The sequence below is a fragment of the Argiope bruennichi genome, chromosome 8 (genome assembly GCF_947563725.1).
Source record: "Argiope bruennichi chromosome 8, qqArgBrue1.1, whole genome shotgun sequence".
NCBI lineage: Eukaryota > Metazoa > Arthropoda > Arachnida > Araneae > Araneidae > Argiope > Argiope bruennichi.
In genome coordinates, this window is record NC_079158.1 from 52,488,841 (window position 1) to 52,505,879 (window position 17,039).

Sequence of the window (17,039 nt, forward strand, 5' to 3'; positions counted from 1 at the left end):
TCAAAATCGTATTTTCTTTAACGAATGAAATTTTCGAATTTACTTCTTTCCAAAATCAATTCATAATCGGCTAATGTACTGATGAGACTCTTATTAATTCTTTGAACTTAATATCGAAATATTTGAACAAATAAAAAGTAATGAATTCTTTGCAAAATAGAACATATAAACATTTTTAAAATATACTTAAAATTATAAAGCAAGATTTAGCGACGCAAGCAAGATGATGAGAATAGTCTGACATAGACATATGAAGCTATATTCTTTTTGTTAAATTAGCGATAAAGAACGTTTAAGTTGTGCTTACAAAAAATATCATTAAAAATATTTTTTTTAAATTAAATGTATTTTATTGCACATGTAAAGAACAGTAAATTAGTAAATATGATGTTATTTCGTATAGTTATTACATTAAAGTAAATCTACACTACAAAGCTAAACGTACTCTGTCATCTAGGTTCCTTATTTGTACTGATTCTCTCCCATCCTTATTTTTGCTTAGTAATGTTTCTTCCTGCAACAAAATTGTAGTGAATTTTCACATCACTCTTTACGAGCTTAAAGCAAGAGGAATTAGCGTTTGTTTTTCTCATGTCCGAGGTCATTCTGGCATTTTAGGAAATGAAAGAGCCGATTGGCTTGCAAAGCAAGCTACAAAACTAAACACCATTGATCCTATGAGCATTCCCAAATCTCACATTCGTAATGAGAATCACAAAAAGACCATTCTCTTATGGAACGAGCTGTACCAAAATTCGTCAACTGCCTCTTTAACCAAATTATTTTTCCCCACAATTTCTCAAAGGTTGAATAACAAGCATTTTTTCAGTGATTTTCACTTAACAAAATTTCTTACTGGACATGGTAATTTCAATTACTATCTCAAGAAATTTGGATTATCGAACACTGATCTGTGCTCTTGCAGCGTGGGTGGAGTTCAAAATGTCGAACACTTGCTTTTTGATTGCTCCAAACTTACTGAAGGGAGAAGAGATTTTATTGTGGATCTAGATGCCTGTAATATTAAGTTTCCACCTGCGCTTCATATTTTGGTCGACAACAAAATGGCTTTTTTCTCATTCTGTAAATTTATTGCCTTTGCTGCTTCAATTTTTAATTAGTTTTGTTGTTATTTTTTTCCTGTTGTTTTTATCCTTATTTTTATATGTACATATTTTTTTTTTCTATGTATGTAGTTGTTTCAACTTACCTCTGTAAACCTTGTGCTGTACTTTGTGGTGCACAAGTATTGACTTATTATAAATAATAATAAAGCTAAACGTGTCTTATAAAATACATGTAGATATAATTTATTAAGCAGTCTAATATTTCGAAATTTTAACTTTATTTAAGACAAGAAATTTAAATTTTTAATTATTTTTACAACAATTAAAAAAAAATTCTCTTCAAAATTTCGGAATTTTGATCTTTTTTAATTAAGACAATAAATTTAAATTTTTACTTATTTTCAAAACATTTGTACATTTTTTCAATAAAAAGTAAAATTCTGCATTAGCATATGCCTATAATTCAAAATGATCTTCTTTTTTTTAAATAAATATAAAATTTCAGTCATTCAAGTACTTTTTTTGGCATTTTTAGGAAAATTTCCTTTTTAATTAAAATATTCTTTCCGGGAAAAAAACTTTATTTGATCTATTACATATATTTAGCTAATATTCTTTGTATTTTTTTTAAATTCATATGTTTCACAATAAGCATCTTTTTTAAATTTAAGAACTGAAAATACAGAATGATTTGACATCTGCTAGTAAAACTCAACTAAGAACTCATCAAATTCGAATAATGTTAACATTAATTTTAGCATTTAAAAAGTAACACTAAAATTCTTTAATCTATTAATAAACTATATAATTAATTCATAGTAAACTAGATGCTAATACTCAGTTAAAAATTAAGCCAACCTAAAGCTTTAAATTAAAGTAAGAAAATAAAATGAGGATTTCATTTAATATATATATATGTGTGTAATAAAATTCCCTAGAAACATTCATTTAAAATTCATCAAAATCGAAGTTTCTACAAATTTCGAGCAAATGTATTTGATTACATTTCATATCCATATTAAGTAATCCACTTAAGTCATTATCTCGTGGCCTGTTAAAAAAATATGTATAAAAACATGATTAAGCACAATGAAATAAGATCAGTGTCACTCTGCTTCATATTTTTAATAGAAAATATCAAATGATTTTGATAACCGAGTGTCATGCATAAAATCTTACCTGTTTTATCTATTCTTCCAAACTCTTCGAAACTTTATCGAATCCAGAAATGAACGGGTTGAAGTGTTAGAAAGCTGATAAGGCAAGAAAAAGCATGATTTTCACCATGACAACTTTCTTTTACAATTAAATTATCGTATTATTGATAAGAGTCAAAATGGCAAGTGACTGCATTAACTGATAATCAGAAGCGCCCAGGCCTTTATAAAGTCAAATTTCGCACAAGGTGTCATCATTCATTTTTTTGAGATACTACCTTGAGTTCGAGAACTTTCTGCAGGTAAAGGACTTTCCCCGTTTTTATTTACTTTCTAGTTTTAACATTTCAAGCACATATTTACAAATTTTGTGAAAATTTGAAGTATTAAAATTTTTGTTTTTCATTAATTTTGATTAATTAATAAAGTAATTAAAACATTTGTGTACTTTTCGCTTCCTTTACTTAATTGATCAATGTCTTTTAGAGTATTTTTAATTTCCGTGGAATTAGCATTTCATTCTTTTATTCTTGAAATTTATAATGTGCAATGGTTTATATGAAAGTTTCATCTAGTTTATTTTTTTAAAGTCAATTTTTAACAATTTAAAATAGAATGAATAAAATTATATGCTTACTGAATCTTTTCACTTGAAGAAGAAGTAAAATCTTTTAGTTTACATTTTCTTAATTTAGAAGTGATATCCATAGTTTAAAAATGAATTTAATTGCGGATAGAAAATTATTTCCATTTTTTTTAAAAACTTTTATCGTTATAAATTTGGACCACTTTCTCTAAAATTTTAAAAAGTAATCGTTCAGTGTAATTTGATATGCATAAAAATACAATTTTGGAGAAATTATTAAGTTGAAGGATATTTGGATATTGCAAAAACGATTTAAAATATTTTAACATTATTACTAATTATTCTCAACATAAAAAAAAAAAATTAAATACTTTCCAAATAATTTAAATGAAACTTATGAAAACAAAACTCATAAATAAAAAAAATATCAATAACTTTATTAAAATTGAGCAAATATTTGATAATAAGCCTTTCATCGTCAGATTATGAAGAATAAGCATTTTACCTTTATAATCAGAAGTAGAAGGCTTATTACCAAATACTGAACTCTTCCTTAATTTTTCATTCGATGGCAGTTAGAGTGAGTTTTTATTAAGAACGAACCGTGATTTCATGTCTAACGTTTCGTACTATACAATAAAAAGAAAAAAAAATTCTAAATTTTCGTCTGACAGCTATGGGTTATTTTATGTTTATGATACAAATATCCCCATGTAAAGGCAATTCATTTTTTTAACCAATTCGAATCATTTTATTTGAAAGAGCAAAATGATTGCACTCAGTCATATAATAATTGTATAACTCTTAATATGATTTAAATTATTAAATATTAAAAATATAAATAAGAAATTAATTCAAAACTATTAAGAAATTTGATATAATGACATTTAAATTACTTAATTTTATTCAAAAGTTATATAATATTAAAGATTTACTTTCCCTAATATTTTGTTTACGTTAAAAAGGTAAATACAATAGGAATTCTCTTAATGACTGAATTAAATATTCTTATTCAAAGCTAACATAATCAGAATAATTTAAAGTAAGAAAATCTCTGAAATTGATTAATACATATAATATAATTACCAATTTGAAGATTATTTCTAATTTTTTTAAATTATATTTTGCAGTTGAACTATGAAATTCTTCGCTTTATTCGCTCTTTTTGCTGTTGCTGCAGCAAAACACACACTATTCGACCCAGATCTGAATGAACACTGGGAAAATTTCAAGGTATTATATTTAATATATTTATTTTTATCTAATATATATAATACAATTGTATATGTGTCATTCAGTTGTAGGTGATCCAAAAGTCTTAGAAAAATTTTTATTGCAGTTTTCAAATTTTTTAAAATAGGTAAATAAGATAAATGATGAGAATAATAGTGCTAGATGATATTTTTTATATTTCCAATATACAATCATTTTGTAAATATGTTATAAATAATATAAATATACACGATGTTTGAGGTAAAAAATGGTGCACATCAAATTGTAGAAAAGGAAAGTATTGCAACTGCTAACTTTATATTTTGCTTCAATTGAATTGGCCTAGTTAAATTATAGCAATCATAATTTTAAAATAACGGAAGGCTAGAATCTAATAAATATATATATATATATTGTTCCATTATAAATGTGTAGTTCAAAGAGTCACACATTGCAATTTTCAAAACTTAATGGAAATATAACAACCTTAAAGCAACAAGAAAATAGTAATTAATTTTTTATCATCGGTCATTGTTAACTACTTTGGAAACAATTTGGAGTATTTCTAAAAAAGCTGAAAAATTTTTTTAACTATTTTATTTTTGAATATCTATAAACTTTAATAGCTATTTTTCAATAAAATTATTCATTCAAGGTTTTAACTCATTAAATATTCTTTAAAAAAACTATGATATATAGAAATTAATTTATAAAGAAAATTATATCTTTAATTAGCGATTGCTTAAAATCTTATATATTATTTAGATATTTCTAGTGTTAACAGAGAAGTAAAAATCCTTTTTCCAATATTTATTTAATAAATTCGCTCCTTTTATAAAATTTTAACAAACAATATGGTCATTTAATGGGATTATCAAAAATATTTGAGAGACAAAAAATTATCTAATAAAACTTCCGGCATACTAATCCTTACTAGAAAGCATATTTTGTTTCTTACTGTCACTTTCATCTTCAGAAAAACGTTATAAATATGTAATTCATTAGAATTTTTACAGCAATATCTGTTATAATTTTTTTATTCAATAACCATTTCAAAATTCTCTCTCTAAACCTTCAAATTCTCTGATAAGCATGAACACTAAAATATTTTTAACTATTATAATTTAACTAAAAAAATTATTTCTAGAAGATTACTTCAATGAATTATTTTTTTTCATTTTCATTTAGTATTAACCGAAAGTGATTAAATCAGTTTACCTAATTTAAAAGAAAATTTGCAATTCCAGTTTCACGTAGAACACTACGTGACTATTTCATGCCTATGTATCAAATCTGATACTGAGGTTATTTTACTGGAAGTATTTATCATTTATGTAGATTTGGTACAAGCTAAATTTTGTCTTATATCAAAAGTCCTCACATAGGTAATGTCAAAAAATTTGGAATGGATTTTAAAGTTTAAAAATGATAAAATTCTTCGCAAAAAAAATTAACCCTCATATAGCTTTATAATGTAGTGTTAATCAAATCAAAGTTTTTGCATATAAAAAAATGTTACTGGATATTTAATTAATATAAGTCATGTCGTTTTCTCATAGAAAGTGTTTGGAAAATCTTACAATGGAAAGGAAGAAGTGGCCAGGCGTCTGCTCTGGGAACAGCGCGTTACTGATATCATCCGACACAACCTCCGATATGACCTGGGTATCCACTCCTTCAGAAAAGGCATCAATGAGTTCTCAGATATGGTAAGTAAGAAATCTTGAAGCATCTACCTTTGGAAAAAAATTATTTATGGCAAATGAAATTGATAGTATATGAGATTTATAAGTGGAAAGAAAATTGTCATGTCAATCTAGTTCATTTAAAAACAACAAATGAAAGTTTATATTATTAAGAGTGATTGTAGTCATATCCAGCAGAAATTACAAATCATTTTTGATTTCCATAAACCAGATATGAAAAAAGATCTAAAATTTATTATCTTATTTTAAGACTCACTCATGCAGAATCTCTTTCATTTCTTACAATTATAGAATACATTTAAATCCTTACAACAATAATAGTTTTTAGAATTTTCTAAAAGGCATCACAATCTACTTTGTGGTATTCATTATAAACTATTAACAAATCAAAAGACATTTCACTGCAGATATACAGACTGTCATAAATCTAACACATTTTAATATAATTACTGTTACTGTTTGAATTCTTTGTTCAAATATTAATTGAATACATAATTATTTATTTATGAGTTAATTCCAGTTTTGGCTCATACGCAGTTCATTAAACTATAAATGGAAATTTAGATGTACAAAATAATTTTAATTGAAACAATGAGCCACCGAGCAAAAGGGGAAAATTAAATATTTTTACTTAATAATATTTTATGCGACATCGGAAACAATAAATATCATTTGTACTGTTGAATTTATTTGAATAACTCAGAAATATAAATATCTTAGAGCCAAAAAATTGTATAATACTTAATTGAGCAATGACAAATTCATTTTTATAAAAGTATCATTCCTGGAAAATACATTTTAATGCAACATTTTGGTTAATATTTCCTAACAAAAACCATAAGTGGATGCATATATAAAATGTGAATATTATTAAAATGATAAGCATAATATATTCCTTCAATAGAATTAATTTTTATATTTACTTTGCAGTAAATACTATTTTGCAACTATTTGGTTCAAAATTATAAAATCATAGAAATTTTTTGATCACATTTAAATCCTTCATTTTGCAACTGAAATTATACAATTTTTTTTTATTTGTAATTTTTTCACTTTCCTCAATCCATTTGGGATTAATTGATGGCATTTCTGTATAATGGAAGTTGGTGTGTCTATTCCTTTTGCTCTTTCTTTTCGCCAAACTGTAGACAGCATCAATCCCAGAAAAGTCATTGAATTACTAAATGTCTAACTTTATAATAGCACGCATTTGTGTTTTTATGACTTACTTTAGCTAAAAAAAATATATTATTTTCTTAGGAGCACAATGAATTTGTGAGAACCTTCAACGGTTATCGCCGTCAGATCGGCAAACCAAGCAACGGAAGCCACTGGGTTCCTCTTTCCAATGTCGAGCTCCCTGATAAGGTTGACTGGAGAGACCAGGGACTTGTAACTGACGTGAAAAACCAGGTAAGAAATCAGCCTTTGAAAACATTTTAACTAAAATAAATTTTAAATCTCCAGATTCATTATTAAAGAAATATTTTGGGAAAATGGATAATCTTTTCAAAATCAGCCTATGTGGTGTACTTTAATTTCATTTATGTTAATTAAATTTTACACGAAAAAAGAAGGAAATATTAAGAAGGAGAAAGCATTTTTAAAGCTTGATTTTCAGTGAATTCAAATGAAATTTTAAAAGAATGGAAAATGTAGTTAAATAACCTGTTTTTATTATTAAATCAAAGGAAAATATAGAAGCAGAGACGTTTGTATGCTTTAGACTGTGTTAACATACAATACAAGTATCAAGATAAAATGAAGAATATTCAAAACTTTTCTTCATCTTTTGATTGTGTTTCATAAATTTAATGTCTTGATTAGCCACAAGATAGAAGAAATGGATGTGAATTTTAATCGTATCATCGAGTTTTGTTCTTTTTGAAGACATTTATCAGAATAACAGTAACTTAAACTTCAGATGAAGGAATCGTTTTGAAAAATTGACTTTATTGAAGCATCTGAACACAAAAATCATCCATATCTGTCATTTTTTTAGAAAGTTGCGCCTAGCTACTAAGAAGGGCCTTTTAAGCTGTAAGCTGTCCCCTCACTAGGGACGGTATTGACACATTATTGAAATGTGTCAAATATAACAAGATATGAAGTAAAATTTAAAATAATTTGTTTATCACATTTTATTAAGTATTATAGTAAATATTTCAAATGTATACCAACTTTGTAAAAGAATAAAATCCCCTTGAAAAGAAAATTATCAATTTAATCTGCCTCTTTAGTTGAAACAAAATGCTTTAAAAATTGTATATACTTTTTTAAACGTTTTTATTATGAATACTGTAATTACAAATTAGATTTGTAGATCATCTTAAATACATTACAAAAACTGTGCATGTATTTCAAGATTCATCTAATATTAAAGCTAATAGAATCTTTTTATTAATAGATATAAGAAAAATAAGAAAATTTAATAGACATCTTTTTATATTTCACATATAAAAAATAAAGCCACTGAATGCTTATTGCAAGAAATTATCACATACAGAATTATAAAGAACTATAAATAAATTGGGAGCTATATAATTTATCTCTATCTTAATAGGCTTATGTTCTTTAAAATTTTATGGCGTAAATTTTATGAAAAGTCTACATGGAGAAAATTTCAATTATTATTATATATAAAAATTTTAATCAGTTTTGAAATATTAAAGATATAAAATAAAAATTCTTGCATAGTTAGTAGGAGAGTAGGAACAAAAGAATAAGTTAATGAAATAAAAATCGATATTTTGATCAATTTTTGAGTTATGTGTCCCTTTAAAAAATTTCATTGATGAAATGTTTAGTGTTTTCAAATTTTATTATAGAGATTTTCATTTCTTATTTTGATCTAAATAAAATTTTTAAAAAAAGCAACAGGAATAATATAGGAGCTTGAGATCTCGCATGAAAAAAACAGATGTTAAATTTTTATTGACAGTTTCGCTTTGCTTAAGCAATGCTTTTAGGAAAAGTACTGCGCACTTGAGTCCTGAGATAAGACAAAAAAGAAAGAAGCTCTAGTTTAGGTTCTTGATTTTACTGTTGCACAAATAAGAGATAAAAGAAAGGAATATGTATTGTTCCACTTCAGATGCTCCCAATCAGTTATACGAGCAATCACCTTGGAAATTAGAAAGTTCTTGATATTATTTGTTATGTAATATAAGAGATAATGTTGGTATTTTTGAAAAACAATTGCACTTCTTTGTTTCTTAATAGAAATCGATAGTATCTGATTTTGATATTAATAAAAAAGAAGAGGCGTGTAAAAATTTAAAGAATGTTTGTAGGAGTTCTCTCTATTTAACATATTTCGCATTAAAATTATCGATCTTTCACATTAAGTTACATAAGACGACTAAATGCACATTTTTTTATTAATATCTTTGCATATTGGAAGTTTTTTTATTCAAATTTGTTGAATTATTTTTCTTTAAAAAGATATTAATCAAATTACTGTTCTGTATGTTCAGATTCATAATTCGAAATATTCCACTTATAATTTGTTAATTAGGTTCTACCCATAATTTGTGACCATTTATAAATTTAAAAATGTATTGAAACTTCAAAGTGAAATAACAAAGTAACAGCAAATAACACAAATAACCTTTAAAACAAATATCAATATGGTATAGCTCTCTATTGTTTTTTTATTTATTTTAGTGACATATATTTAAATTTATTTATCATGATATATTGTTGTATTTTCTGAGCTCTTCGAAATTATTACTGAAACGTTAAATACATTATCATTCCTTTAAAAAATAACAAATTATAAAATTTGTTTTAGCATTTAACAATAAAATGCTTCGTAATTCTTTATAAATCTAACTAGATTCCAACCATCAACAGTTTTATTGAAATCCTATTTCATTCTAACTTTTAATAATAAGATTTAGATTCAACCTTATTCTGACCATCAAGAATTCCAATTAGATTCAAGATTCTAACATCAAACAATTCTATTTAAATACAACTAAATACTATTCTTCAACAATTCTGTTTATATCTAACCTAATATTACTCCTCAACAGTTCTATTTCAATCTGATTTGACTATGAAATCCAATTTAATTCTAACTTTTAATAATTTGATTTAGCTTCAATTTCATTCTATTCATCAAGAGTTCTAATTAAATTCGATTCTAATATCAAACGATTCTATTTAAATTCAACTAAATACTACTATTCACCATTTCTTTTTTAAACTAATATAATTCTAATACTCAACATTTTTATTTGAATACACCTAAATACTATTCTTCAACAATTCTGTTTAAATCTAACAATTCTAATCCTCAACAGTTCTATTTAAATCTGATTTAACTATGATAAAGAGATTCAAAATTTAAGATGCACTCAGTGATCTCTAAATAAATTTGTCCGTTGCTAAACCAAAATCTAAATTTTCTTATTCATTTTGTTTTTTATTTTCTAGCAACAATGTGGTTCCTGCTGGGCCTTCTCTACCACTGGCTCGCTGGAAGGTCAGCACAAGAAGAAGACCGGCAAACTGGTTTCCCTCAGCGAACAGAATTTGGTCGACTGCTCTGGACCAGAAGGTAATAATAATATTATCATTTCTTCCAATATTCTTTTATAGAATAAAGCTAATTTAAAAGTATGAAATCTAATTATAATAAAATATAAGAATGAATTTTAATTATTAATGAAATATACAATTTTTAATCAAGAAATTTGTGGAATAAGCAGTGTTCTGTTACTTTTCAAACTTTATATTTAGTGGATTTTCGGACTTCTTAATAATTTTAATCCATGTATTTAAATTTCACGCAAGTATCCACAGAATTTAATATGCAAATAATAAATATCTAAAATTTAATAATAATCATCCCATGTATTACTCTGTTTTATTATTTTTTAAATATGCTACAATATTCTGTGATACTCTATGAATACATCGATTTTAAAAATTATTTTATTTACATATAAGAAATGCAATGCTGCCTTTTTTGAAATAATAATAAATATAAATATTTGAAATAATAATGATAATAAATACCTAAAGATTAATAATAATCTTCTTTGAAATAATAATAAATATATATATTTGAAATAATAATAATAATAAATATATATATTTGAAATAATAATAATAATAAATATCTAAAATTTAATAATAATCTTCGCATGCATTACTCTTTTTTATTATTTTTAAATACGCTGTGCTATTCTCGGGTATTATGTGAATACTCAATTCTAAAAATTAATTTATTTGCATATAAGAAGTATAATATCATCTTCCTTGAGCGTTATTACATTAAAAGTTTAATTAAATTCACTCAATTCATTATTAGAAACACATTTTTTGTTGCCTCATATGATTAATATTAAGAAATTTTTTAGTTGAGTTGTGCATATTGGCTACTTTAAATAAGTCTATTTATTTCTTTTATTAATTTTTAATCATTTTGAAAAGTAGCAATATATAAATACAATAAAGTTTTAAAAAATAACCGTAGCAGTAAAGTAAAAAAGTAACAGTAACTATTACCAGACAAAGTTGTAAAAAAAAATCATGATATCAAACATTAAAAAAAAAAAACAGATAGAACAAAAATAAAATTTAAAGAAAAAAATTATAAGAACCAGCTTCATGAAAACAATGCAATAGATTTGTTTCCTACATTCTGGTTTCTTTTTCTTTTTGTATTACATTTTTACAGTTCTCTCTCTTGTATAGCAAAAAGAATTAATTTAATCGTAATGATAATGAAGGTAAGTTTTCCTTCTATTTCTTATCAATTAAATTTATAAATTCATTTTAACTGTACAGATAGAACAAAAATAAAATTTAAAGAAAAAAATTATAAGAACCATCTCCATGAAAACAATGCAATAGATTTGTTTCCTACATTCAGGTTTCTTTTTTATTTTTTGTATTACATTTTTACAGTTCTCTATCTTGTATAGCAAAAAGAATTAATTTAATCGTAATGATAATGAAGAAAAGGTTTCCTTTTTATTTCTTATCAATTAGACTTATAAATTCATTTTAACTGTACAAAAATCAAAAATAAATCATTGCTGATTACATCTAATTTTGTTTACGCTATAAATTTCTTTGTCACTTATATTTCAGGAAATCAAGGATGCGAAGGAGGTTTGATGGACCAAGCTTTTGAATACATCAAGAAAAACAACGGTATTGACACTGAAGACTCCTACCCATACACCGCTGAAGTAAATATATTCTTTTATTAGCATTAATGATTTTTGATTTAACATCTAAGCTTTTAAAGGGAAATGTATTAACAGAGGAAACAAAAAAGTCTTACTTCAAGTCATATTTCTTTGTGCTCTTAAATTACGCTGAACTAAAAAAAAAAACGATTACAGTTGTAATATCTATGCTATCCTCTTAAACTAATCACAGCTCTAATTATTGTAAATCTTGGTAGTTGGAGATTTGATTTCAAAACTCAAGGATAGCATAAAAATGTCAGAAATTTTTAAAATGTAGAGAATAATTGATTTTGCTTTAAATGATCCTCTATATAAACATATGACTTTTCTGTCACTAAAAGCATGGTCAGATTATAGTGGTTTTTTTTTTTTTTCACTATTGATGCAAAACAAACATATGTAACATAAAAGAGTAGCTTTTAAAAAATCTTGACCTCTTGTCTAGTAACTTTTTAATTAGCTATTTTAACATATTCAGCTATTTTGTTATTATATATATCATTTAATTTCATTTTGACTTTTTTTAAAAACAAAACAAATCAATTATTATCTGATAAAATGTACTTGCATCTTGTTCAGAATACATATCATAACTCAGGGTTTACAGTTTCTTTTTAAATCAAAAATCGAGCATTTACCTGTTGTCTTTCTTTTACAGACGTTCTCTCTAATAACGTAATAATAAATTTCAATCCTATTTGTGTCAGCCATTTCCAAATGTTTACAAACTTGTATTATTTTGTTGTTCTTATAAATAAAAGCAAATTAAACACAACTTGATTGATATTAGAAAGCTCTTACTGCTATATAATTGAATCATGTCGATTATTTCAACTATTACAATATTTTTTTTAAAACTATGACTTTTAGGATGGAAATTGCCAATTCAATCCTGATTCCGTTGGAGCAACAGTCACTGGTTACGTTGACATTCCAACTGGCGATGAAGACGCTCTGAAAGAAGCAGTTGCCACCATTGGACCCATCTCAGTTGCCATTGACGCCAGCCACGACAGTTTCCAATCCTACCAGTAAGTAGTTGAACGGTGATTCTCGACATTTTTGCATTTGAGAACAGATTTATAAATCATTTTCAATTTCATTCCTTTTCTATTATAGTTTCTGAATTTTGTCACCCAACAATAAATTTAAAAAAAATTTTAAAAATCAGTTTTTTTTATATTTTTAGTATAGAACAGCTTCTGTTATATATATATATATATATATATATATATATATATATATGATGGGATATTATTTTTATGTTAAATACACATATCTCTGAGCATATGCATATTGGGTTCACAGATGGTCCAAAATATAATTGGAACAAAGTACTTTTTTTTCATCCGAATTTATCTAAATCCATATCGTATCTTATTTTATGAAAAAAAAACATTTGAAAATGAGCATTGTATAGTGTACATTATATATATAAATGTATATGCACTTTTGTGCGAAACGGAAACAATTCTAAGACGCTGTACGACAGAATATTTTTATACGAATTTTAGAAAACTGCATAATTTCATTTTTACTGGAATTTTTTGTAAAACAGTTACAGCTTAAATTGCAGTGTTTAGAATTAATCTTAAATGAACAAAAGAGATTTCAATAGATAAATTTTCTGGGAATTTTCCAAGGTTTCCTAACTTACAAATCGATAATAGCTATATTATTAGAGGATTAAATCATTTAAATAAATTCTTTTAGCAAGTAGATAAAAAAAATATGAATATTAATTTACATTAAAAGAAAAAATAAAATATCCCCAAATGAATATGAAACATTTTTGAAACATTACAAATAACATCTTAAAATTGGTTTTACTAAATAAATGTACATTTAATTTAGACAGAAATAAAAACAACGGTATTCTTAAAAACAATATTTGTTTGTTCTCTGGCTCCATTTTCCAGTAAAAATGGAAAAATATATTCAATTATACTAAAATTGGGGGGGGGGGGGTCAAGCGAAAGATCTGAGACACATATTTTTTGATTTCATGACAATTTCTTTTTGTACGAATTTTCTTAAAGTAATGAAAAACACTATAACCTCTTATTTTCAGATATCACAGCAATTCCTTCTTTTATTAATCGCCATAAAAACAGTTAAAATTGCTGAAGCCATTTATTTTTGGGTATTAAAATATTTCTATTTTATAGCAATTTCTTTAAAATTCAATTATTGAATATCATAACAATATTTTCTTGTGTGCGTGATCTTTCTGAATTCAGAATTTGCCTGTAATAAATACAGTAATTTAAATTTTTAATGCAATTTTTCTAGGTGTGATATTTAAGATTACCTAAATTTTTTATCTAAAACTATGTTTCTTTTTAACTAGTAATTCGAAGATACAACTTTAGCTATCTTTAATTTATGCTTTATTTAACACTTAGCCATTATTTACAAAGCATATCAATTTAAAATTTATTTTACAACTTTCCATTATTTTTAATTAATTTTATAATTGTAATTCCTAGTTTGGTAATTATTTCTTTAATTTTAATTAATACTAAAATTAAAGATATGGTTATTATGTTAAATAAAGATTATTCTTTAAATCTTAAGTCATTTAAATTTTTTTTAATTTTTATGAATTGTTTTTAAATTCTTAAGTAGATTTAAATTTTGTTATAAAATAGTTATTTTTATCTCTATCTTCCACATAGTAGTAATATTCCATTTTAATTTATTTTTAATTGTTTAATTTTTAAATCTTAATAAGTTATAAGTATTTTTTATGAAGAAAACACAACTTTTTGAAACAATGAGTTCATTTCTACGAAATTTTCTATTGATAGTGTAGTTGTTGTTCTGACTGAAATTACATTTCTTTGTAGAGACGGAGTTTATGACGAGCCTGAATGCAGCTCTGAACAACTCGACCACGGTGTTCTTATTGTAGGTTACGGATCTGAAGACGGATCTGATTATTGGCTTGTGAAGAACAGGTAAGATAGGAATTCTATTTGAGAAATATCTGCAATTCAAATTGAAAATGAAAACTTAAATACATTTTTACGATTTACATTTAAAAAGTGGTTTTTCAAAATTTTATTATTATTTCTCACACCATCTATATCCTGGTTTTTGGAAACGTAAGATTCTTTTCCAGTTTAGGTAGATACAAAAGAAATTGTTAAGGATAACATGTATATAAGTGAAATTTCACTATGAAATTGAACATATGTATATAACAAACATAAGAGAATCACAGCTTTAAACCACACTAAAAAAATTAGTTATATGAAATAAATATAAATAAATACTTTATGCCTTGCATCAAAGAGATTAAAGACATATTTTGTTTCAAACTAATAGATTTGTATGAGGGCCCTTCTTTGAAGATAATTCTTAAAATGAATATTCACTTTTCTGTCTGTAGATCCATAGGGCCCTATACATTACAGTTTATTCTTTATTAGAGTTCTTAATATAAAAAAATTAAATTTGAAATTATAATCTTATTTTTCTGTAATATCTTTCTGTAAATAAAAATCTGTAATCTCGTTCCCAACATAATTGTAGGTATTAAATTAGTCTGAAATTAATTAGGTATTAATTAGTCTTTAAAAATGTTTTTCTTTTTTTGTATTTTTCTCAAAAAACAAACAAATTTTAAATAAGTGTTGCCAACTGGAAAACTAAAATATTATAAGTAATCTCGTTCCCAACAAAATCGTTGTAAACCAGAATAGGAGAGCTCATGGTTTTTATTAAATTAGCCTCGTAGTTTACAAGCATTAGGAATTGGGTGATTCTTCTACATAAAATTAGACAGTAAAATTCTTCTGATCTACTTGATCTTGAGATAAAGCATGTTTTCCATTTCAATAGATGCCCACCTTAATAGCGGAGGGAAAAACATTTCCCAACTTTTGTCATCGTATATTTTTAATGCTTTCTTACCCCACAGTTTGGTAATAGATATATTATGAGAAAATTAAATTATTTCAGAAAAGTATTTTAGTAATTAAATAAAAAAATGTATGAATAATTAATTTAATTTTAAATATATATATATATTCCAAATGAATTTTTGAGGCAAATTTGAAACATCAAAAATAATATTTTTAAATGACCCATTTTAATGAATGAAATTATTATACATACATAATACTTTCATCCGTGGATAACATCCAAGAATAATAATTCGGATAAGTAACATTTTATTATCATAAAATGTTACTTATTATCTTACTTATAGTAAAATTTACTGTACTGCAGCTGCTGCTTGCTTACAGTAACATTTTATTATCATAAAATGTTATTTGTCCAAAATGAGATTATTATTTCCAAACAGATGAATGAAATCAAAAATTAAAACTTAATATTAATTTCATTTCTACTTCCTTTTTGTGAAAAATTCATATAGTATTAAAAATAATAAAAAATTATGTAAAAACGTTAATTTAATTTTTAATGAAGAAACTCGAAATGCTCAAGTAATTTATATGATCGATGTGCAGTTACTCAAGTTCTGAAAATGTAGAAAAAATTTTATGTACACAAACTATTTAAAATATATTATGCTAATTTGTAAATAAGTTTAAAAAATAATTGTTATTTTAACTTCATTATTTTAATACCTTTGACTTTTTTCAGCTGGGGACCAAGCTGGGGCATTAGAGGATACATTAAGATGGCCCGAAACAAGAACAACCAATGTGGCATTGCAACCCAAGCCAGCTATCCACTCGTCTAATCAGCTCAACATACCGCCTGTGATTTCTAAGTCATATTCTAGGGACATTTTTTTATTCTTATATGTACAGTTTTCATTAAGAATCTGCATATGTTTGGAAATAAATCTTTGTTGAAAACATGTTTTAATAAAAAAAAAATTATATTTCTAATTTATGAGTTTTTTTTAATTATTTGAATTTGAGTATTCGATTACTTAGTTGTGATTCAACTTTATTTAGAAATTCCTTTAAACATTTTTGTGATTTTTTTTCTCGTTTGACATATCTTTATGAAAAGCTTTAAATTGGAATGAATTGTCTTAAGAAACTGTACCGTTTGACAGCATTCACCTAATATTATGTTGTTATGCATTTTGTGGAGATAATTTAACTAAGGTACATTTAACA

General features: G+C 25.0%; 1 protein-coding gene across 1 annotated transcript; it reads left to right on the forward strand.

The window, feature by feature from the left end:
- The first annotated feature begins 2,369 nt into the window (after nt 1-2,369).
- Nucleotides 2,370-16,802, forward strand: LOC129980566 (procathepsin L-like). The gene is made up of 9 exons (XM_056090921.1): nt 2,370-2,526; nt 3,941-4,043; nt 5,582-5,731; nt 6,989-7,141; nt 10,169-10,292; nt 11,834-11,934; nt 12,808-12,968; nt 14,787-14,897; nt 16,552-16,802. The coding sequence occupies exons 2-9, from the start codon at nt 3,948-3,950 to the stop codon at nt 16,649-16,651; spliced, it is 996 nt and encodes a 331-aa protein (XP_055946896.1). The 5' UTR covers nt 2,370-2,526; nt 3,941-3,947; the 3' UTR covers nt 16,652-16,802.
- The last annotated feature ends 237 nt before the right edge of the window (nt 16,803-17,039 follow it).

Bases quoted from the DNA above. Each gene is read 5' to 3' on its own strand.
- LOC129980566 (XM_056090921.1), top strand. From the start codon at position 3,948: ATGAAATTCTTCGCTTTATTCGCTCTTTTTGCTGTTGCTGCAGCAAAA. The intron at 7,142-10,168 runs GTAAGAAATCAG...TTTATTTTCTAG, and splicing joins TAACTGACGTGAAAAACCAG to CAACAATGTGGTTCCTGCTG. The intron at 14,898-16,551 runs GTAAGATAGGAA...GACTTTTTTCAG, and splicing joins TATTGGCTTGTGAAGAACAG to CTGGGGACCAAGCTGGGGCA.